Source organism: Drosophila willistoni, chromosome 3R (assembly GCF_018902025.1).
Source record: "Drosophila willistoni isolate 14030-0811.24 chromosome 3R, UCI_dwil_1.1, whole genome shotgun sequence".
Lineage (NCBI taxonomy): Eukaryota > Metazoa > Arthropoda > Insecta > Diptera > Drosophilidae > Drosophila > Drosophila willistoni.
Window position 1 is genome coordinate 1,934,038 of NC_061086.1, and position 22,636 is coordinate 1,956,673.

At 38.8% G+C, this 22,636-nt stretch overlaps 2 protein-coding genes across 9 annotated transcripts; one reads left to right on the forward strand and one right to left on the reverse strand.

Annotated features, from left to right (window-relative positions):
- Positions 1–2,421: 2,421 nt before the first annotated feature.
- Positions 2,422–8,370, reverse strand: LOC6651635 (transcriptional activator protein Pur-beta). Of its 5 annotated transcripts, none has more exons than XM_047009151.1 (9): positions 8,308–8,370; positions 7,343–7,517; positions 7,211–7,273; positions 6,030–6,142; positions 5,827–5,929; positions 5,388–5,521; positions 4,957–5,078; positions 4,736–4,841; positions 2,422–4,608 (listed from the first exon to the last, which is right to left on the reverse strand). In XM_047009151.1, the coding sequence occupies exons 2-9, from the start codon at positions 7,383–7,385 to the stop codon at positions 4,453–4,455; spliced, it is 840 nt and encodes a 279-aa protein (XP_046865107.1). In that variant the 5' UTR covers positions 7,386–7,517; positions 8,308–8,370; the 3' UTR covers positions 2,422–4,452. The 5 variants fall into 5 exon arrangements, with proteins under 5 accessions (XP_046865107.1, XP_023036638.1, XP_023036639.1 ...); XM_023180870.2 differs by lacking the exon at positions 8,308–8,370 and adding an exon at positions 8,219–8,289; XM_023180871.2 differs by lacking the exon at positions 8,308–8,370 and adding an exon at positions 7,992–8,212 and having other exon boundaries at positions 6,030–6,139.
- An 820-nt stretch (positions 8,371–9,190) lies between these two features.
- LOC6651636 (protein BCL9 homolog) lies at positions 9,191–18,674 on the forward strand. 4 transcript variants are annotated; one of them, XM_047009160.1, is made up of 7 exons: positions 9,191–9,590; positions 9,656–10,015; positions 10,085–10,321; positions 10,547–10,654; positions 10,709–12,691; positions 14,580–14,806; positions 16,481–18,674. In XM_047009160.1, the coding sequence occupies exons 1-7, from the start codon at positions 9,485–9,487 to the stop codon at positions 18,161–18,163; spliced, it is 4,704 nt and encodes a 1,567-aa protein (XP_046865116.1). In that variant the 5' UTR covers positions 9,191–9,484; the 3' UTR covers positions 18,164–18,674. The 4 variants fall into 4 exon arrangements, with proteins under 4 accessions (XP_046865116.1, XP_023036555.1, XP_046865114.1 ...); XM_023180787.2 differs by having other exon boundaries at positions 9,192–9,590; positions 10,547–12,691; XM_047009158.1 differs by having other exon boundaries at positions 9,192–9,590; positions 10,088–10,321; positions 10,547–12,691.
- Positions 18,675–22,636: the final 3,962 nt, after the last annotated feature.

Consider the following 22,636-nt stretch of genomic DNA (forward strand, 5'->3'; position numbering starts at 1 on the left):
TTGGTATACCCTTGCAGAGGGTATTATAAAATTGGTCAGATGTTTGTAACGCACAGAAGGTCAATATAAATCGGTTCAAACGCTGCCGGCAGCGCTGCTTGCTGACTACTACGTCATCATCAAATCAACAGAGGACATGCATACACACACAGACGCAACGCTACATGAACTGTATGTGTATGCGTGCCGTGCGAAAGGAAGAAGAAAAAATTGTAGTAAAAAGAGTAATAATGTTTTGTTTGTGTATTGATGAATTGAGTTGCAGGGAAAGAAATTTCAAAATGTAAAAATATTATTGCCAAGGACTGCAAGGGCATTCCGGCTATGCGGCTATGTTAAAGTTAGCTTCTTTGATATTTTTAATTATTGTCGTCAATCGTGGGGCTTCAACTACGAAATATTCAAATTCTATCGTTTGCATTCGTTAATAAACTTTCCACTATTACAACTATTCCCGTTAGAGTTTGATTTAAAAATTTCGCTACTGCCGTAACAATTTCATTGTCGACCTTTGTTACAAGTAACGTGATTGCATTCCGATATTTTTCTGGATTTTTCACCAATTATTATTCATTATTTCATTATTTGCATTAGAAAATTAAGAAATTCGTTTCGCTGTCCTCCAGTAGTTTCCACAGACCATGCATTCACAACAAATACAAAATTAATCTAATGTGATTTCTTCAGCAATTTCACCAATTTTTTTATTATTATCGGAAAAAATAAATTTTTCGGGTCCGCTCCTTTTCGCCCTTAAATTTTTATCGCGCTTTTCAATATATTCAAAAACACTCATTAACGACGGGGTCTCGACTTTGTTCGATAAAACGAGATTTTTCATCTCAGCTTGGATGGTTTGGATTGGTAATAAGCGTCACTAGTGTTACGAAAATCTTCATCTTGTCGATGAGAAGTGAAGCACACAAGAATCAAATTAGTTTGCTAAGATTAGCACAATAAAAATACATGATCCATTATAAAGAAGAAACTGAAAAATGGATCATCGTCTTATATATACACAATATATTTAATGATTTTACCTACGACAAGTTCTCTTCAGATTAAATGCGGTCTAATAACGGTCTGATGGCGGCGATTGCCCTTTGATTGCACTATTTAATCAAGTAACTTACAATTAGTTAAAGTCCCACTAGCTGTGTGAGTTCCACAATTATGAATATATTAGGTCAATTTATAGACATTTTTTAAGATAAAGATTAAGATTACTTCAAATGCTTTTCTGATTTACTAATTTTGTTTGAGATTTTTCAAAAACTTCAATAATTTTCTTTGGTGCTGGTTAGACTTGCAATAGATTATTGCTATTTTTCGCTAACACCCGTAAAAATAATGTTTAAGTTCATCCCGATATCTTTAATAAAAATTTAATAAAACAGCACAAAGACATAATTTCTATTTGGAGTTAATTAACATCGTAGACGTTTTCATAGCTGTATTCAATGCCTTTTGAAACTTTTCATAAAAAAGGCACACGTTTCACTCCTTTTCCTAATGTTGTATGTCTGTAAATTGTTCTTAAATATAATTTATACCAATATTTGTTTCTTAGTCTTGGATGGATTGGAATTTCAATTTTGTGGAATGATGAAGAAGCTTTATAGCTCGATTACCACGAGCTTTTTAAAAGTCGGAGTTGTTTTACAATCAAAAACTTAAAATTCTCGATTCGTAGATAAATCCAGGAAGCCGTAATTTTTCGGAAATAGATTGAGATCGATGACTAGAGAGTTTCTTTACATTTAACGAAGCCAAATGTTAGCCTGGTAGAAAAATAATAGGGATATGATTACTAAAATACCAAAAAATGTCTTGTTTTTAACTAATGAAGCACAAATTGCCTTTGCCTTTTGTTATTGGAGTTCGCATTAAATTCAACTTTATTTTCCATATTACCTTCACAAAATTCTTAAAATTATTAATATACATTTGTATTGTATGCATGCTAGCCAAACAACATCAAAGATAATCTAAGTGTATTTGTATCTTTCATATATATGTATACATATGTATGTATTTAACTGTATCATGATCATTTTAAATTGTTTTTGCTGCTGCTTATGTATTACCAGGTAAGTTGTATGTCTGTAAATTGTTAGAGTGGGAGTGACGGATACGAGAATAAAAACAAAATTTTGTTATTTTCTGCGTATTTCTTAACAATAAAAGTAAAATGCTGATGTGTCGTTGTCCTTCGACAGGTAGTTCTTTTGTCTATACAGAAGGATAGTCCATGTCAGACGGAGGTTAACGGGGATGGGGAATTGTAAGCACAATACATATAACTTGATATTTGCTTTAAGGAAATTTTAATTTGTAATGGACGAAATTGTTTTCCATGCCATTTTTATAAATCGAAATTCCTTCTTTTGAAAGCGAAAATTTAAGTTTTGCTTTGTCTGTAAATATATCCGCCACTAGAACACAGAATGAACTTTTTGATCGTAAAAATATTGTGTAGATGGAAATCTCTATATTGCTTATATAACAACTATTTTGTATGTAATGAAGTAGCGCCCATGTTAGTTCTTAATTTTCTTTTCCATCGTTATCATTAATAATAATAAACACTTTATCGGGAGGGGGAGGATAGATGTAGGTAGTTTGCATTGACTAAGCTGAAATCTAAATCTGATACATAACAGTTTAACACTAATTAATTTGTTTTGGTTGTTCTTCGTTTTCAATACCATTCCAATACATATACATACACATATATTGGTTTTGATATATGTACAAGCGCGCGCATAAGCCCCGCAGAGGCAAATAGAATCGACTAACCACAAATATAGTACATATTATAATACACATAAATCTTGGCTCTAGTTGGAATTGGAGTTGTCTTTTATTCCTTTTATTTTGCTCTCATTTCGGTGTATTAAAATATTTAGTGATTGCGGTGACTTTACATGCGCTTCGAATTTGCTTTTTATTTTGCTATGCATCGTACCTAGTAAGTTTTATTCTACGTGATCACATTGAAACTTTTGTTTTATAAACGTTTTTAGTAGTAGTAATGTGTAACATATTCAGGTTTGTTCGGACTTCCGAGTTGTAATTCCTCCAAAATGTATGGAGTTTTTTTTTTTACCGAAAACATTTGCCCGATTTAAGACTCATGTAGATTTTTAATAGTTACAAATAAGATCGTCGAAATTTTTCGGAGGAATTATAAATCGGAACCCAAAACAATCCCGATTATTATTAATTCTAGAAGCTTTAACAATTTGTAACGTACATATATACTATAAAATTTTCAAATTACATCAACCTGAATTAGACTATACGAGATGCATCGACTACGAAGTGGTGTGATGATTCTCATTTCTTCTAGTTCCGATCTATCCGACTCCATACTTAACTAGCAACTAGCAAAAACACAAGAATACGACATTAACAATAGTCAAAATACGGCATTCTGCAAGTGGGCATTATTGGTCCATAGAGCCATACACATTACACAGATTTTTAGCCAATCTTCAGAACAATGCCATATCATATATATTTGGGGCAGGGAATGCAACCGCAAGGCTGTAGAATATATTGAATTTATCGGTAGCCGATGGGATCAATCACTTCATAACCGAAACCAGATTTCTTTAGTATTAAAATACGATTCATTAACTAACAAAAACTAAAACGATTAAATGGTTTCTGTATTCGTTAACGGATATGATAAAAATGAATTTTAAAGAGAAAACAAGAAAATAATAATAAAAAATATGTGCCAATGTATGTTTCGGTTGCACTCCCCGATTTGAATGTGTGACCTCAGTATGAGCAATTAACTTAATTATTGCAACATAAGCTGAGAGTGATAAAAGGATCCAATGGATTATGTATCCAATTGCATATGCTTATATGTGTATCTTCATATACATACATACATATATATATTTATATATATATAGGTATATAAATACCCCTATTTAACATTAAACTGTTAGTTAATTTAATAAATTAGAATGGGGCAAAATTAAAAATTACTAATACGTTCGTTATTTGCTAAATGCTACAATATATATATGTTTATAAATAAATATATGTATGTACCACACACATATATTCACACACATGCATCCGATGATCTAAACACATATGCAAAGCCATAGCCATGTATGTTATCGTATCGAGACATGTGGGTGCATATATATATGTTAGTATTTAAGCTGTTTTAGTTTGCGCACTCAAACACAAACAAGTTGTCAAGGGTCTATTGCCATGTCATATATCCGTCTTGGACGTATACGAAATTTCCAATTAAAGCCGATAAGCTTACGCTATTCCTACTTTGGAAATTTAAAATTCAGGTTCGGTATGTTTTGTTTCGATTTGAGGGCAGAAATAAAAACAGCATTTCATTACATTTGTTTACAATATATATGGTGCATTAACTATCATAATTGCTGAAATCACGTATCCTTGCCATCCAGTTTATTTTAGGCTATTTGCAGTTGTCGCTAAATTATTATCGGCAGTGATTGAATCGGACGATTTTTTCATTTTGTCGCAATAATCATTGAAAATATCACGAAAGCGTGTCCAGCACTTCTCAGGGATAGTTATCGAAGTTCGAAAATTATTTTTAACCTGCCAACGAGAGTTAATTTTGAAATTATTAAAAATTCAATACATCGAAATTAAAAAATTATGATCAAAAGTTCAAATAGACAACGATGAGGTAATCATGTCACCAAGTCGCAATCATCATACATACCTCACTTATACGCATATAAACTCCGCGATTGTTTTGTCCAATGTCAAAATAAAAGTTCTTGTTATCCACCTTCATGTGACGTTCCTCTGGCAATTCGCCTTTGAATCTGAAAATGTAAACAAAAAATTCAGCTTATACGTTTGCAAAAAAAAAAATATGCATGCTTGATGATCCTCGTGAAACTATATCAAAATAGGATTTTCCGATTTTAGATTACTCACCCGCCATCATTCGACCCAAACTCTTCGAGTAAATCTGTCAACGCGTCACGGAATTCTATCATGCCTTGAGCTGGTAATGCTATTTGAGATCTAGGACCACCCCTTGTAATAGTCTGAGAGACCTGAAATGATAATTGTCACAAATTTAATATCTACTCTTTATCGTTTTCGTTTAATATTTATGTTAGTGCAATGATTATCCCCTCTTTTGATACTTATGAAACTTAATAATTAAGTGATTTTAGCCAACAGTTCATCCTTTTACCATTAAAAAGCAGAAATATGTACTGAAATAATATGTCGTCTTGTTTCAAAAATAAAATTAAACTATGCATGTGAATTTTTAATGGATGGCGAATGTGATTAACACGGGCAAGAGCCGGAATGGATTGCAATGTAAAAGTTTAGGTGTGTATGATTGTTTGATTTACCCGAAGAAAACGTCCACGAGCATTCTCTTTTAAGTCCAAATAATATCTTCTATTATCCTTGATCATCATCTCGGATTTTAATTTACCATCCTCCGGTAAATTGTCTGTGTTTGGAGGGCCTGTGTTTTGACCAGCTTATTGTTAATAATTATATAATTAATTCAAAGAAATCTAACTAAAAACAAATGTCCTTTTCGGCAAGCCGAGGACAAAGTGCCCTTGCAGACATCAAAGCGCATTTACAAAAAGAAAATGAAGACCCACGCAAACAAAATATGTATACAAATAATGCCACAACCTAATATTAACAGCAATTTTACTTTAACGAAATTTCCACAATGTGGGAGAGTATCAGTGTCAGTAGTAACTGACTGGTGAGCGCAACTTAAAATCATGTGGAATTCGCGCTAATCTGCAAGAGCACAACAAAAATCCATACCTAAAGAAGCATAGTAATCACTGAACGACGAAAGGTGGTCGCGAAACTCAGCGGCAGTCGAAAGCGCCAAGTATATTTGACTGCGTCTGCCATCAGCGCCAATCTGGATAGAGAATCAAATGAATTATCAGATTTGCGGACGCCAATTGTGTTTTATCTCTAAAGGAAAGACATAAGAAAACGCGCAGCTAACGATAAGTTACCTCAGCAACTTTAATGAAACGTCCTCGACGATTCTGTTTTACATCCAGATAAAATCGTTTTGATTGTATTTGAAGCATTTTTGTGGCCAACTCTTGTTCCACGGCGCTACCTGCTAAAAGATTAAAAAAACAAATGATTAGTCTCTCACATTTCCTCACATTTGTTACATATTTATTTTATACAAGATAGAGGCTAAATTGTTTACTTTAAATTTCAGATTTCATACCGTTTGGTACACTATCCTCACTTAAAAACTCTTAAAACAGAAAAACGTCTTGGTTGTAAGTATGTACTTTCACTTACTTGTGTATGTACACAAACCTTCAGATTGGAATATATTAAAGTTGCCGTAAATTGTAAGGATACTCTTAGGACCTAAAGTAAATTCCAAGCTAATATGTACAGTTTTATTAAATTTCTGTCAAAATCAAAAATTCTTTTCTTTTTTGTGTATTACTATTACATTTAAATAAAACGACAAGCGTTATGGCAAAAGGCGGGTTGCCTGGTATTGAGTAGTAATAGTATTTTTTATTTCAGAATATATTATTAGAGGAAAACAAAAATAGAAAGAAAAAATCGGAACTTTTCTTATCAACATCTATTTCATTAGAAATAGATGTCCCACTTTAACCTTTGTATTAGATCATTCTGCGCAGCCTGTCATCGAAATTTTCAAATGAAACTTTTCTCTAACCTACTTTTTTCCACTGGTCAATATGATATCTTGAAAACGACTTATCCGATCGTTCTAAAGCTTGAGCTGAACCAGAATACTGCAGAACGGATGCGCCGCAGGAATGCCGAGATGTACTTTACAGACTTTCATTAAAATTATTTGACTCTATTCTCGACCTGATAAGGAAAAAAATAGGGAGCATTCAAAAATAACTAACATGCTAAAAATCATGAATTAAACCAACGTATACAGTTTTTATATTTGATATTATTTCGATCAATGGTGAATATAATTTACAACTGATAGATGGTAAGTTTGAAAGATTTTAATATTTAAGGTTTGGCTGCCTCTGATAGATAAATTTGGCTATTTTTGCTTATCATGGTTATACCAATGGATACAATAAATTGTGTCAGGAACGCTTTCACAAGGACCTAATTAATTTTGCAACATTCTTTTACAAGGGAATGAAATGTGATTAACAATGTCCATTCGGCTTACCTTTGCCAGTGGAGTCGAAGTCGTTTCTATTGGAGGAACCTTCCATAGTGCTTGCATTATATTCTGAAACGAGATGTTGTTATAGACATCTATGTATATTCAACTGAGATTGCATTGAGGGAATATACATACTTGATCCTGAAATGCCTTCGTCACCGCTTCCAAGATCAGACATTACGAACTTCCTTCTATGGCAAATGTGTATAGCCTAGCGTTAGCCTCTACCTCTTCCTCTTCCCTTCTCTAGACTCTGATCGGATCGGATCGGATTGGACTGCTCCTTGGCCTTGCAAATTCTTCTTGTCAGCTGTTGGGGAGAAAGAGATGGAGATTTTTTTTTATCGCAATAATTATTTTGGTTTGTGCCATTTCTGCAGCTTTCTTAAAAGTTGCAATTTATTATTAGAATAATCAATCAACATGAACAAAATGCAGTGCCATCCATATGCATCGACATCATCTGGAAGTGCTAACTCCTTTCCCCTTCCCTCTTTCTATTACTCGACTCAATTTAACTGCTCTGGCAAAAACCTTGAAAGTCTATATACATATGTACATGCATACACACATGTGCACATTGGTAATGCATATGTACACACACAAATATGTATGTGCATGGTTGCTTATGAATGCACAAGTATGTATAAGTACTTGTGCGATGAAATTCTTCACTAAAAACTCAAATATTAAAGTAAATTTTGTTTAACTCGTTTCTTTTTGATTAGTTCTACTTTGCTGCTGCTCTAATTTTTTACTAATTTCTGTATATAGTAAGACGTACGTATAATTTCAGGGACGGATCAAAAGCGTCGTTTGGGGGTACAAAAGTCTTTAAATCGTTTACATCACGAGTGCTAGATTGCAAAAAATATAGTCTTCCAATATTACACAAAGTAATCACAATTTATTAACCACGTTGCGTTGTATGTCTGTTAAAAACTTGCACTTTTTCCACCCCTTGGAAAAAAATTGACATCCGTCCCTGCTCACGTCCCCGTAAATACACACATAATACTATTTCATTATCATCGATTTCTAGAACTTGGACACATTTGTTTGTATTCAACTGAATTTGAATGTATTAGAAAAGTGCATACGAATGTAGATGCAACAAATGCAGCAAAACAACCCAACGCGCAAACAATTCAGCTTAACTTTCTTTTTACTTTCTTTCAGTGTTGACAGAAGATTTTTACCCTATAATGGGAAAGTGTGACCAGAGGCATTTCAGATATCGTTTGCTCCTAAATCATATTTGGGAAATCACAAGCGAAGTAAAACATATGTAGAAAAAAGACGACAATTTACTTTTATTGTGAATGTGGTAATCTTACAGTATTAAATTTTTTTTGACTCTCTCCGATTTTTTTAAACTGAATTTTAATGGAATATACCGGCAAAAAACTAGTGCCACTATGGCACTATAAATGTATTTGCCATCATTATTTTCACTTTCATTGTACAACACTGATGGTATGTTTACACTATGGCTGCGTTTTGTGTTCGGGAAAGTTTGGCCTATCGTGGTTTCATGTATCATCACAAGTAATAATAAAACAAAATCAGGGACGGTATATAATAAATTCTCTCATTAACATCGAGTTATATCAGGGTAGCGAGAAATATTATATTGAAACAGATCGTCTATGATTTTGAAATAATTAATTTTAAATCAATTGATATTAATCATCCATTTTAAGCAAACAAATTAGGCTCATAGCACATAAATTGTATACATATGCTGTATAAAACACAGGGAATAAATTTTATAATTTGTTTTTTGATTCGTATATATATTAAAAACTAAAAATTAAAACTAAAATTGTTTTTTCACAATCCACATACATACATACATACATTCCCTTGCCTGATCATCACTGAGCGCAGAGACGACTGCTTTGAGTCTTTTGACGGTGTAAACACCTTCAGAGTTCTGCAACCGATGACATACTCGATAAGAAACGCACCATAGTGTAAACCCTTATGACCGATACTCGATAAATATAGATACATCGCGAGACGCTAAGAAGAAAACGCTGCTGCTGGCAAGAAATTAATTATTTGGCAAGTTAATTGGCACACATAATTAGGCGTTCGCTTCCGCAGAAGAGAGCAGAGCGAATGCTCTGATTTAGAGTTGGTCTGCACTTCGGTTTCGAGGTATATCCTCCTGCCCTCGCCCCTTTTTGTTCGCATTTGGAATTGGAATCGGAATCGATATCGGACTTGGATGGACCAGGGTCTGTAGTGGCCTGGCCAGATTCGCCTGTCCATATGTCCACAAGCACGCCAGGCAGCCGTAGCCCGCCCCAGGCCGAAACTGGGAACGGGAGCGGCAATTCGCCTAATCCCAAAACTAGCCAATCCACACTATCACCAGGTAGGAAAACAAATAATGTCTGGTTCGTAGCCGATGTCACCACTTAAAAATCCTCTACATTTCAGACCAAGCAAAAACAATGCCTGTAGGATCGATGTCGGGATCAGATGAAACGAATGGAAAAAGTGGTTCTGCGAGTAGTAATATTAAGGATAATACAATGGCAAGTGGAAATACAAATATTTCCGGCTCGGCCGATGGGACTGCGGCAATGTCATCGTCAGGAGCTGGGAGTGGAACGTCGGCACCAATGCTAAGACAGAATTCATCGAGCAGCGTTAATTCGATGGCTGGACTAGCTGCTTCCCCAAACACTAATGCCACCCCTAACGAGCATTCAAATCCAAATCCCATGGGTGAAACCGACATGGCTCAGCAAGAGCAAGAGCTGGCAAAGAAGATCTGTGCCAATGAAGAAGACACGGGTAAGTGGGAAATACAATCTTCATTTTGCCAAACGAGATATTGAATAATCCAAGGAATCTGTTTGTTAGCAGAGAAGACTGTGAATAAAGCAAAGACTTCGATTTCTGGAGCTGGATCTGGATCAACTTCGTGCACGGGATCCGGAGCATCCGTTGCTATCAAAGAGGAACCGCCCGATATTCTAGGCGGCCTAGTGAATTTAAAAAAGGAGGATAATCTGTCGCCAAATATGTCACCAGTGGGATTTGGATCGATTGGTGGAACATCTGGATCGGCCCAGGACAGATCAGTCACACCAGGTAAAGGTTCGCTTACTTGTATCTTAATTTTTATAATTCTGAAATCACATTTTGCAAAAGCTTGCAAACGCGCAGGGCAACAATTAGTCCTAAAACTAAAAAATACTTTCTTCAATTAAGTCATTAGTTTTCAGATATCAGTTACGATTCTATCAAGTTGAGAAGTGTTTAATCTGAGAGATTGTGATGTCAAAGTTTTATTAATCATTCCTTTTTGTTTAATAAATCTAGTGAAAATGGAGGTAATTCCCGGTAATCCCAGCAGCGAAAAGACGCAATTAACCATGGGCCTGAGCAGTGATGATATTGGCCTCGGCCAACTAGGATCGGACATGATGAGTGAGTCCTCGAACAATAGTAATGCTCCAGTTCCAAGTGGCAATGTATCTGCAGGGGGACCTCATGGACTGAATGCGTCACACGGCCCCGGGCAGGGCTCGATTCAAGTTCCACCAGGAGGTGGTCCATCGGGAAACTTCATGCCATCGGGCTCTGGTTCTGGCTTGGGCATGGGTAACTGTTTGGATTACATGCAGCAGCAAAATCATATATTTGTCTTCTCCACTCAACTGGCGAACAAAGGGGCTGAATCGGTACTAAGCGGTCAATTTCAGACTATTATTGCCTATCACTGCACTCAACCAGCGACAAAGAGTTTTCTTGAGGACTTCTTCATGAAAAACCCAATGAAGATGAATAAGCTGCAGCGGCAAAACCCTCTGGGCATGCCGTGGATGGGAGGAGTTGGAGCCGGACCTGGAACAGGAGCAGGAGGAGCCGCATCCAGCTGTACGTCTGGGCCTAATATGGGTTCAAAGATCCTTCAGCAGCCGCAACAGAAACCACAAGGTGGCTCAGGACCGAAATCACACTTTAATCCATCTGATAACAATAAACGGAACACAATTGGAAATGCTGCTCCTGGATCGGGCGGCTCCTTCGCCGATCAGAACGACCCTTTGGTAAATGAGAATGATCTAATGTGCTGGGAGGGCGGCAGCGGTAGCGGAAACGGTGGTCCCGGGAGCGGAGGAAATCCAGCCAGTCGTAATAATCTCGAGGTTGGAAACGTTACGAATGAGGCGCAGGCCATGAAACTATTAGAGGCAGCTGGCGTTGACATAGGACAAGGACATAGTCAAGGACAAGGACAGGGCAAGTGCAACGATCTGGGTCTCGGCCTGTCCCAGCATGACAGCAACATCATTTCCCTTCAGGGCGTCAAAGTGCCGGATGAAAATTTGACGCCGCAACAGCGACAGCATCGAGAGGAGCAGTTGGCCAAACTCAAGAAGATGAATCAATTTTTGTTTCCGGAGCACGATAGTGGAGTTGGCGGCCAGATGATAGGAATGCCTGGTGCGGGTGGTGTGGGTGGCGCAATAAATCCCCAAATGCGACAAATGCATATGAAGCAAGAGCACATGACGGGGTCAGGACCGGGATCAGGTCAAGGACCCGGCTCAGGCCCGGGAGCTGTGCCAGGATTGGGTGACGATGTGCTCCTTCCAGGAGACGTAATGGCTGAAATAGGATCTGTTATGTCGTGCAATGGTCCAAAGAACAGCCTGCCCGGTGCAGGACCAGTAGTTGGAACAGGGGGAACGATCAATAGTAACATGCCAGCTCCAAACGGCAATTTGCTGGCAAATTCACCACCCGACCTGCTAGGTCCGTTTGGGAACACGAGCTGCGGCGTGGGAATCATGGGACAGGGAGGACAGGGTCCAAACGCCGGATCGGATATCCCCAAAGACGGCTCCATGCCCCCGCAAGGTGGAATGGCCCAGATGGAATGGTCGAAAATTCAGCAACAGTTCTTCGAGGAGCGCCTTAAAGGGGGCAAGACTAGATCGATGGCGGGGCAGCAGCAACCTGGACCAGGCAGCAATACGGCGAATCAGGGACCCGCACAGGCCACCAATGCACAAGGCATGAGAGGGGCCAATGTGCAAGGACCTCCTCCACCGTATCATCCCACTCAGCGATCCGCCTCGGTACCGATTGCCATACAATCGCCAAATCCCTCCAGTCCCAACAATCTGTCTCTGCCCTCTCCCCGCACTGCTGCAGCTGGGTTGGGACTACCATCAATTGCCTCGCCCAGCATGGACTCCAGTATGGGTCCGTCATCAACAAACAACACATCCACATCTGGTCCTCCTAACGCCACATCGAAAAACTGTTTTCAAACAGATGCACCGTCCCCCTCGAATCCGAATTCGAATCCAAATCAAATGCCGAACGCAAATCGGAATCGAAGTGGGGGCAGCACCGGACCCGTCATGAATCACATGAACAGCAATCCCAGTACACCACTCTCTCACATGTCGCCCAAGGAGTTGGACAACTTTAACCAGCCCACAGCCAACGCAGGTGAGTTCTTGGCGAATCATAACTATTATGTTGTTATGACATCTATCCCCTTTTATTTGGTTACTTTCGCGTTTTAAATTATAAACAAATTTTTTGGGATACTTTTACATAATCATAAAATGTCTGGAAATTTCTCCCATTTTCCTACAAATATTTGAACCCAAAGAGATACATGGGTTATTGGGCATTAGAGATGGTTCTTGTAAATATAACTTAAGCAACAATAAGCGAAGATCGTGTCAATCGCTTTCTCTCTCCTTCTGTTACATTTCTCGTTTGTTGATATCAGAGATGAACTGATATGATTGTTAAACTGTCTAGATTCCCAGATACTCAAATTGACAGTCATTTAATCGACCAATCTCTTTTAGAAAATTCGTTTCCGATTTATACCTTTGCAAAAAGGGTATACTAATTTTGGTCAGAAGTCTGAGACGCATAGCACTAAGCATCTCCTCTTCATATAGCTCCAATAAGAGCGATCGCTCGAAAGCAGCGAATGTCAACAAAATTTACATTTGTCAGTTTAATAGACTGTGCCAAATTTCATCAATATCGGATAACTGTATTAGTAGTATATAGCCGTCATATAAACATACGATAACATACGATACCATAGCTACATGTGCCGCATTGCTCCAGCCTAAGATTGTCGGCCGTTCTTTCGGAAACATTAAACTTTTTGTAGATAAATCGCTTTTCCACTTTGACGCCTGAATGTAAGGGAAGAGTAACAGAAAAACTAACAAGGGTACACAGTTAGACCCGGCCCGCCCTATGGTATTAGCCATTTTAGTATCTCAAGAGTTTCCGTAAGATTAATTCAGTCTTGCCAATATTTTAAATGAATCCTTAATGGTAACTAGAATGTCACCTGACTCTCTGACTTTACGAACATTACACAGATGGCCTAATGCAGTCGCCTTGGTTGACCCGGCTAATAGAAAAGAAGTTGGCGGATGTTCGGGCCAAGTAACACGCGTTAAAAGTATCAATAAATAATTTTATTTTTTTTTTGCATGATCTACCTAATTAGAAATTTAATTCGGCAAATTTATTAAATGCAAAATTTAATTCATTTTCACTAATTGTTTATATAATTTAGGCAGTAATCCGATGTGGCGTATCACTTTTTAGCTTCACTAACAAAATTGGAAAAAATCTCAACTTTGAGTAGAAGTTAAAGCTTAATTTTTTCCAGAAGTTTTACAAATTTTACAGAGTTTCAACCATTAGTATTTTTAGTTTTATTGGCAGATATTAGAAAATATCGCCATAAAGATTTTTAAGTTTATTTTTGATGTATATGTGAATATATTTCGAGTAGTGTTCTTTTTCGAAATAAATTTGAATAGGTTTTCTGAAAGAAAGTTTGAAACTACAAAAAAATTTGCACCCGTCTGTCTGTCCATCCGTTTAAACACCTAGTACTTGGAGACTATAAGAGCTAGAACCACAAACTTTTGTAGGTAGACTCGTCTAGCATGTACATTGATCGAGTTTATTCAAAGATTTGACATTCCGCACCCGCAATTTAAGCAAAACTACATTTCTTGTAAACTATATAAGCTGGTTGTAAACTATAAAAGCTCGTAACATTAACGTAGCAAATAGAAGTCCTCTGTTTTTTCGACTAAATTCGTGACCATAACTGTACACTATAACCATATCAAGTACATATGTACATATATTACTGATTAGCTTCAAGACTGTGTATTCTTAAATACCCAAATTTGAAGGACTTTACAAATTGTAGCCAATAAATTTGATATGTAGACATGTTAGTATGTAGGATATACAATTTAATTCACATTTATGCTAGGCTAATAATGCTAGCCTAATAAATTTGTAACAGATCTTTTACTTGGTATATTAATTTTGTTTCCAGGAGACAACAGCTTAAAGGGTGCACGGCCCAGCCCACAGCGCCCACGTTCCCCAGTTAACCACCTAATTGAACCAGGCAATATGGAAGGGCGGTTTGCATCATCCAGTCCTGGTCTAAATTTCAATCCGCATCCACATATGCAAAGCAATGCGAACACTGCCATGAATGCCTATAAAGGACCTGGACCGGGACAGGGACCGGTACCCAGTTCCAATATGCCGATGGAGGTAAGCCCATGTTTAATTGTGGTCTTTTTTGAAAGACCCAAGTAATATTCATTCCAGATAAGACATCGTTCTTTATGTTGGCCAGCCAGATTCAGCCATGGCATTAAAATTAATATCAATTTCGTTTGGAAATCAATAGACTTGATTATGTTAGCAAAATCAAGTACGCTAAAGACATAGTCGTAGGACGATCCAACGAAACAAACCCGAATTCAATGAGTTTATATAATGTCTTCCGAAAAATTGGAAACTCTCTGCGTACAAATGCGACCAAGCTATAATATTCCAATTTGCGGTGTAATCCTTGAACTCTGCCTTGATTTATTGCCTTTTTCATTTATTATACCATACACCCATAGGGTGAAATGGTATATTAAAGTCGCCAAAATGTATGTAACAGGCAGAAGGAAGCATCTCCGACCCCACAAAGTATATATATTCTTGATCAGGAACAACAACCGAGTCGATCTAGCCATGTCCGTCTGTCCGTCCGTCCGTATGAACACCTAGATCTCGGAGACTGTAAGAGCTAGAGCCACCAAATTTGGTATGTAGACTCGTAGTAGTATGTAGAGTGATCAAGTTTATTTCAAATTTTTGCCACGCCCCTTTCCGCCCCCGCAATTTAAAAAAAGCGTGTATCTCAAAAACTATTCCAGCTAGAGACACCATATTTGGTATGTATATTCGCTTAGTAAATGCACACATTTTGTATGTATACAAATTTTGCCACGCCCTTTTCCGCCCCCGTAATTTGAAAAACTTGATTATCTCCCGTATTTTACCTTATGCAATCAAATTTGGCACACTTAAATTTAATACTAATATCTAGCAAAAATCTAAATTTGATCAAAATCGGACAAAAAACAGTCGAGTTATGCATATAAACGTTTTTCCATAAGGCCGGAGTTGGCCGTTGGCTGCTAGGGTGGGGGCGCTAGGGTGCTCGTATGATTGAGTGAGCGAGATACTAAGATATGCTTATAAGAAGCATGCGAAAATGCATTTGTTTAATAAAGTAGAAATATTTGCTTTACTGGTGTATGGTATACCTAAGTCGGCGAGACGACTTACTTACTTCATTTTTTTTTTATTATTAGATATGACAAGCACATGTGTTTATACTGATTCATTTTATTGAATTGTCAACACTCAATTTTAGAAATTTTAGTTAAAGTATGTTGTGAGTGAGTGATAGAGATGTCTATTACAATTGTGCTCATCTAATTAAGTTACCTTTGTACGTTTGGTGAGCAAGCATTAGAGAGCTGCATGAGTCAAAAACAAAAAAAAAATTTATTGATTTCGTTTTACCATTAATAGAACACTAAAAAAACTGTTCAATTTGCTAAAAGGTCCCGTTGGAAAAAATATTGGGTCTCGAAAGTACAAAAGTAATCAATGAATAATCCAATAATTTTCTTATTTGATCCCATCTTAAAATCTGTTAATGCCGCAGTCTTAGCCACAGAGGAATTGAACAAGATTGTTTTACTTAATAATGAATAAATTAGGACATCATGACAAAACTTTTGAACTTTGCTTTAATATGTATTTTAGATAAAAAACGACTTATTTTTATGAGCATAGGTGGTGTACATTTATTGCATTGTACATGATCTCATATAAGCTAACAATTTTCGTTCATTTTCAATTCTATTTTTTTTCGTTTAGCGTCAAAACTCCGGTCCTGCTCAATTTGGGCGACGAGCCGATAATATGCCGTTGAATCCGAATGGTGGTCAGCGTCCACCACAAAATAAGATGGCACAGAACTTCGATCCCATTTCATCGCTGGCCCAAATGTCGCAACAGTTGACAAGTTGTGTGGGCAGTCCGGCCGGTGCCGGGGCAATGAGTGGTATGATGGGTGGTGGTCCAGCTGGATCGGTGGACATGAACCTGGAGCATGCAATGCTGCCGGGGATGGAGCCCACCGGCATGGATCCCATGAACGCGCCCGGCAACTGCCATCCGGGTATGAATCCTCTGATGAATTCAATGGGTGGCCAACGAATGATGAATCCGAAGATGTGTCCCGGTGGTCAACCTGGCCAATTTAATCCAAATGCTGCCAATGGTGGAATCCGTGATGGCCTGGGCGCCGGGCCAGGTCCCGGGCCGGGTCCAGGGCCTGGACAAGGACCGAATTTTCATGGGATCCTGCCACCCGGTGCTCGCATGATGGGACGCATGCCGGTCAACTTTGGCCCGAACTTCAACCCAAATATACAGGTTAAGGCAAGTACACCGAACACCATCCAGTACATGCCGGTTCGGCCGCAGAATAGCGGTGGAAACCCCGGTAACAACAATAACGGCAACGGCAATAATGGAGGCGGAAACATACGGATGCCGCCGAGTCTGGAGTTTCTTCAGCGTTACGCTAATCCCCAGATGGCTGGCGGTGTGGGTGTTGGCCCCGAATCAGGTGGCGGCGTCGGTGGCATGATGCAAGTTGGAGGCGGTGTCGGTCCCGGGCCAATGATGATGAACTCGCCCAGTGAACAGCAACAAAACAAGATGGTCAATAACCCAGGTGCTGGGCCAGGAGGTGGTAACGGCATGAATTTCTTCCAAAATTGCAACCAAGTGGGTGGAATGGAGGATGAGGTGTCGGGAGGACCATTGGGAGTTGGCGGTGTTGGTTTGCCAGGACACGACATGGGAATGGTACCCGGAATGGTTGGTCAGTCGCCCATGATTCGAGGCATGCGTCCACATGGCATGCGACAGCACCCTGTGGGAATGGGAATGGGTCAGCGTCTTCAGGCACCTGTCGGTATGAACAGGCAACAGGTGCAGCAATTTCCCCATGCTGGCACACCGGATGGCCTAGATTGCGGTGGTGATCCGTCAGCCATGTTCGGTGGAGCTCCTGGTCCTGGCTCAGCGATGTTCGCTGCATCTCAACAACAACAACAACAGCAACAACAACAACAACAACAACAACAACAACAACAACAACAACAACAACAACAACAACAACAACAGCAACAACAGCAGCAGCAACAGGGTGGCCAACCGAAACTCCAACATATGAAATCAATGCCAGGACATGGACCCGGTCCAGGGCCTGGGCCTGGGCCTGGTCAGGGTCAGCCGATTATGGGTCCGAACAATAATAACATGAACACTGGCGGCGGACCACCGAATGGAGCATCCGGTGTGAATTTTGTTGGGCCATCGTCCAACGATCTGAAGTATGCCCAGCAATACCATAGCTTCCAGCAGCAACTGTACGCCACAAATACCCGGAGTCAGCAGCAGCAGCATCAGCAGATGCAGCAGCAGGGCAACATGATTGCTATGCCCCCCAACTTGTCTCCCAATCCAGCATTCTTTGTGAATAAGTAGATACGACTGATTCAGCCGATCGATCCCAAGGAGCATCCCAAAAGATCAAACGAGATCAAATCAAATCAGATCCGATCACAACGCATTGCTTTTTAATCCGCATACTTTATAAAATGCATACATACATATACGCATACACACATACATATACATATTTATATATATATATAAGTACATGTGTTTTAGACAACCCAGCGCCTGCCACCGCCATCGCCGCCGTCAAGCGGCCATTTCAGGGCCCACTCGATGGCGATGGCCATGGCAAGTATGTACAAATCCTTGAGAAAATACCCATTCAGTTTTCTAATAATCTGTATAATCTGTACGCTGCTCTCTGTGTTAAATGCAATTTAGCAAGTGTATGTAAAATAATTTGCCTAACTTACCTAATATATTATAATGATTACGATTACTATAACTCTAATCCACTCCCCACTCTAATGTAACCAATGTTAAGATGACTGTACACGCGTGTAAATTCTTCCATTAAAACCCCCGAAAATTAATGCAATCCGCAAGTGTTTTTCTTTCGTTCCGAGATAGTCATCGGCTAGTCAAAATTTACTATTGTCTCTAAAGTTGATTTATGTATTTGCCTTTCAAGTAAATCCACCTCTCCAACATGACCTTCTGTCCAGCCAGGGGGGACACATAAAAAAAAAAAAAAAAAACAAAAAAAACAGGATGTATGTAAGTATCCAAACAACGAAGTTCATCATAGTTTCAAGCGGTATCGTTCAGTGGAGGATGAGTTAATATGCTGATTAATGCTCGGCGGGGTCCTATTCTGCCGAACGTGTCCGAAGCTATTCTGGCTCGGACGCTGGCCCCGTTTTTTGATGGCGACGTGTTGTTGTTTCCTCCCCGTCTCATCTTGCACCGCCCCGATTACCCTGCCTCCCGGCCATTCCGCTTTCGAGACAGTTCGTGGTGAGGGTGAAAACATCGAAAGAACGAAATGGTTGGTCGAGCGTTGTCCAACACAATACACTCACACTCAGAGACACACACACACACACACACCCATACACAGATACACACAATCGAATACAAATGGAAACCGTCCAAGTCCACCCCCAAGTTGCGTAAGAATTAAAAAGGAAAAAGAGAAAAAAAGGACGTCAAGCGAAAAACAAAAAAACACAAAACAAACAAAAAACGGGGGAAAGACAGGCCAGGCCAGGCAATCTCCCCGAGAGTTACACAAAATGGTGTAGAGAAAAATATGTACAAAAAATGGAAGAAAATTTTAATTTCTCTTTTCTGCGGAGGAGGCCGTATTGGTTGAAAATACGAAACACTTTTGCACAAAGTTCTCCTCTTTTGTACGTAAACTGGGAAGATAGCATGGCTGCAAGGACATTTAAGGTGCGGTGTAGTCGTGTCAGCCTGCCCACTTTTTTTTGTCATTTTCCAGAGAAGTGGCGTAATATTTTACTCGGAGAGCGCGCAATTTGGGTCAAACTGTACCAGATCTCGAAGAGTTCACAATATCCTATTAGAAGACCAGAACAGAACTCGATGGCCGAATCAAGATCGACTTAAGTTGATCCCAAGTTTACTTGCGAAAATGAAATAGATGTCCTAGGGTAAATAGGCAATCCATTTAAAACATTTTACTTGGGGTAAATTGATTCACTAATTAAAGATTTATTTCACAAATTCCTTGATTATTGATTATTTTTCAAAAACGTTGAATCCTTTTTTAAGTGAAGAAAACACTTTATGTTTCTGATATTCACTAAAATGTTTTTTCTTATTATTAGAAATAGATTTATTAGAAGTAGAAATTATTCAATTTGCGGTTGAAACTTGTTCCGGTAGGCTATCTACACCTGTCAATATTCGCTTTAGAAGGATGAGCAGTAATCCAGTTTCATTTTGTCGGACCCGTCAAGACAATTGACAATTGGTCAAGTGAAGATGAGATTCAAACCAGGCTCCACAATTAAAAATTTATTATGTTATCCGTATTTCCAACAGCCTTAGACTTGCCCGGCTGACAACCAAACTAGAAATGAGCCAGGTCTCCAGGACATGAAATGTGCGAACGAGTCGAACGACAACACATGCACCGCATCATATGTGTCCGTACACACATGTGCCGAACTTACAGAAGCACGGCGGCATCAGCATGGGCGTATCGTGAAGGGTGAGAAAAGGTCCTCGCGAACCAATCTCTGGACCACAAGCACTAAATGGTAAATGGTGCAATATATACAGCTAATCCAATTAATTAAAAGACTCTCAATATAATAGTGAAATAATGTTACTGATAATAAGGCGCCGCAAATGATAATTTGGATAACTCATTGTCCTCGATTTAAGGAGAAGAAAAAATATATTTATTATAAATTAATTTTTCCTTTATTTGAAGTAGCTTAACCGCGTGGAAGTCACTTGAGAAGCAATATGTCGTTTATAGATATAGATGTATTCAAATTATGACTATTTTAACTTTATACATTTTCGAAAAATAATTCAAAAGTTTTACTACTTATTACTATTCCTGATGAGCCTACTTATTATTTATTTTTAACTAAGAATTAAGAACAAAGTTGCTTTATTTTAGTTTTGGTAACAAATCCACATTAAACCATTTCATTTAGGTGTTAAGTCTTAAATAATATGATTTATTATGTACTTTAGTTAAGGGGTCATTTTAAAATATTAAAAACTCAAAAAAATAGGCATATGGTATCCTTTAGCCCTGACATTTGGCAACGTTTAGAAAACAATCGAGACATTAACCAATCCTTTTGATAAATCTAAGCAACCAAGAGAAAAACGTAATAAGTCCGTAAGGCATCAGCCGGAATGGGAGGTCATCTTCCGAAGGCATTATCTAATTATAATTTTACTCTAAAATCTTTTTTGTTTTGTGTGAAATATGATTATTATAACTTCAATGAAATGAATTTTCTATTTGAAATAAACTTATCCACATTAGGTTTGTGAGCGGCTACAGGATGAAATTCACTTTACATGCTAGAGACGAGTAGGCGGTCAGATCAGAAGCATCTTACGGAGATTCATTGATTTTTTCGATAGTTAATAGAGCAAACATTTAGATAATTATCCTTACCCTCTAAACTAGAACCTGACTAAGCCCATGGAAGTGAGTAAAAAGTGGAGTAAGCTCAGATAAAACCAAGCGATGTGTTCACATGGTTTGGCAACTGACAATATCCGAGGGGTACTCTATTAATTTTAGAGCTAACAAGTAGACACATACAACATGTGTAAATATGTATATATGTACATATTTCTATCTGTTGTAAGAGTCTCAACGTTTTGTCGAAACTACTTACGTTAATGTGACGAAAATTGATTAACTAAGAATTAAATCGAATCGTATTTATACGTGTTTGACGCCTATTGAGACTTTCGTAAGCATTTAAGTGAAACTTAAATGGAAACCCTCGTATTTATTCACACATATGTATGTACATAAGTGTTCATGTACATACATATGAACGGGCAGTGGACGGGAATGGGGATGAGGGAAAATGGAAAGGGAAGGGAAGGGGTTGATGATGGCCGAGTGACCGGTTTGACCAGTTTCCAATTGCTGAAGGTCGGCGATATGCAAATTACGCCTCACTGCGATTGCCTGCAACTGACCCAAACGTAAGCCCCGAACCTGGCACCAGGACCAAAGTAACCCTAACCCTGTCCAGTTTCTGTTAGCCTTGTCCGTTCCCCGCGGCCCTTGCTGACATGTTCTCCAGCAAACATAAACAAATTTAAATACTTGCACGGTGGCTTTTGTCGTATCGTGTTGTCCTAAAAGGGATAGGACTAGGGATGCCCATGTCTATGCCTCCTATTGTTGACTCGTGAGAAAACCAGTTTCCCAGATGTGGATATGATGGGCCGTTTGTACCGTTAGACATTGCGTGGCACCGGGAGAGTTTGATTTTGGTCAGGGAGTGTCCGGTGGCCGTCGCAGCTGCCGCCAAGGCGAAGGGTTACTTTTCGGGAAGACACTAATTTGCATATGTATGTATGTGTATGTGCGTATGTTTGCATCGGACGCTGGGCTCTATCCCCTAACGTATCCTTAACAATGTACGGATGAGCGATCACAATTGCATCTTCAAGTGCTTATTCAGAATGTATCTATGTCTTAGCTCTCGGCCCAGGCAAAAGGAATTGCGGCAAATTGCTGATTTACCTACAATGAATTCGACCCACAATTTGTCTCGAATGCCTTCTCCATCTCGGTCTCCTTCTTTGGCATTGGCATTGACTGCTGGAAAAATAAAATGTAGTTTTTTTCTGCGCGACTGTACTTGGTACATCATTAGCGATGACTTCTTTCTTCGTTCTCCCGGTCCGCCATTCTGCCCACGCCATTGCCCATGCTTTTTTTACTCCACCCAAGGAAAGTAAAACCCTCTCCCCACACCATCCGCTGCCTTGCCATCCCATCCCATCCCACACAGACATTTCCATTTCCAGCGTCTTGTT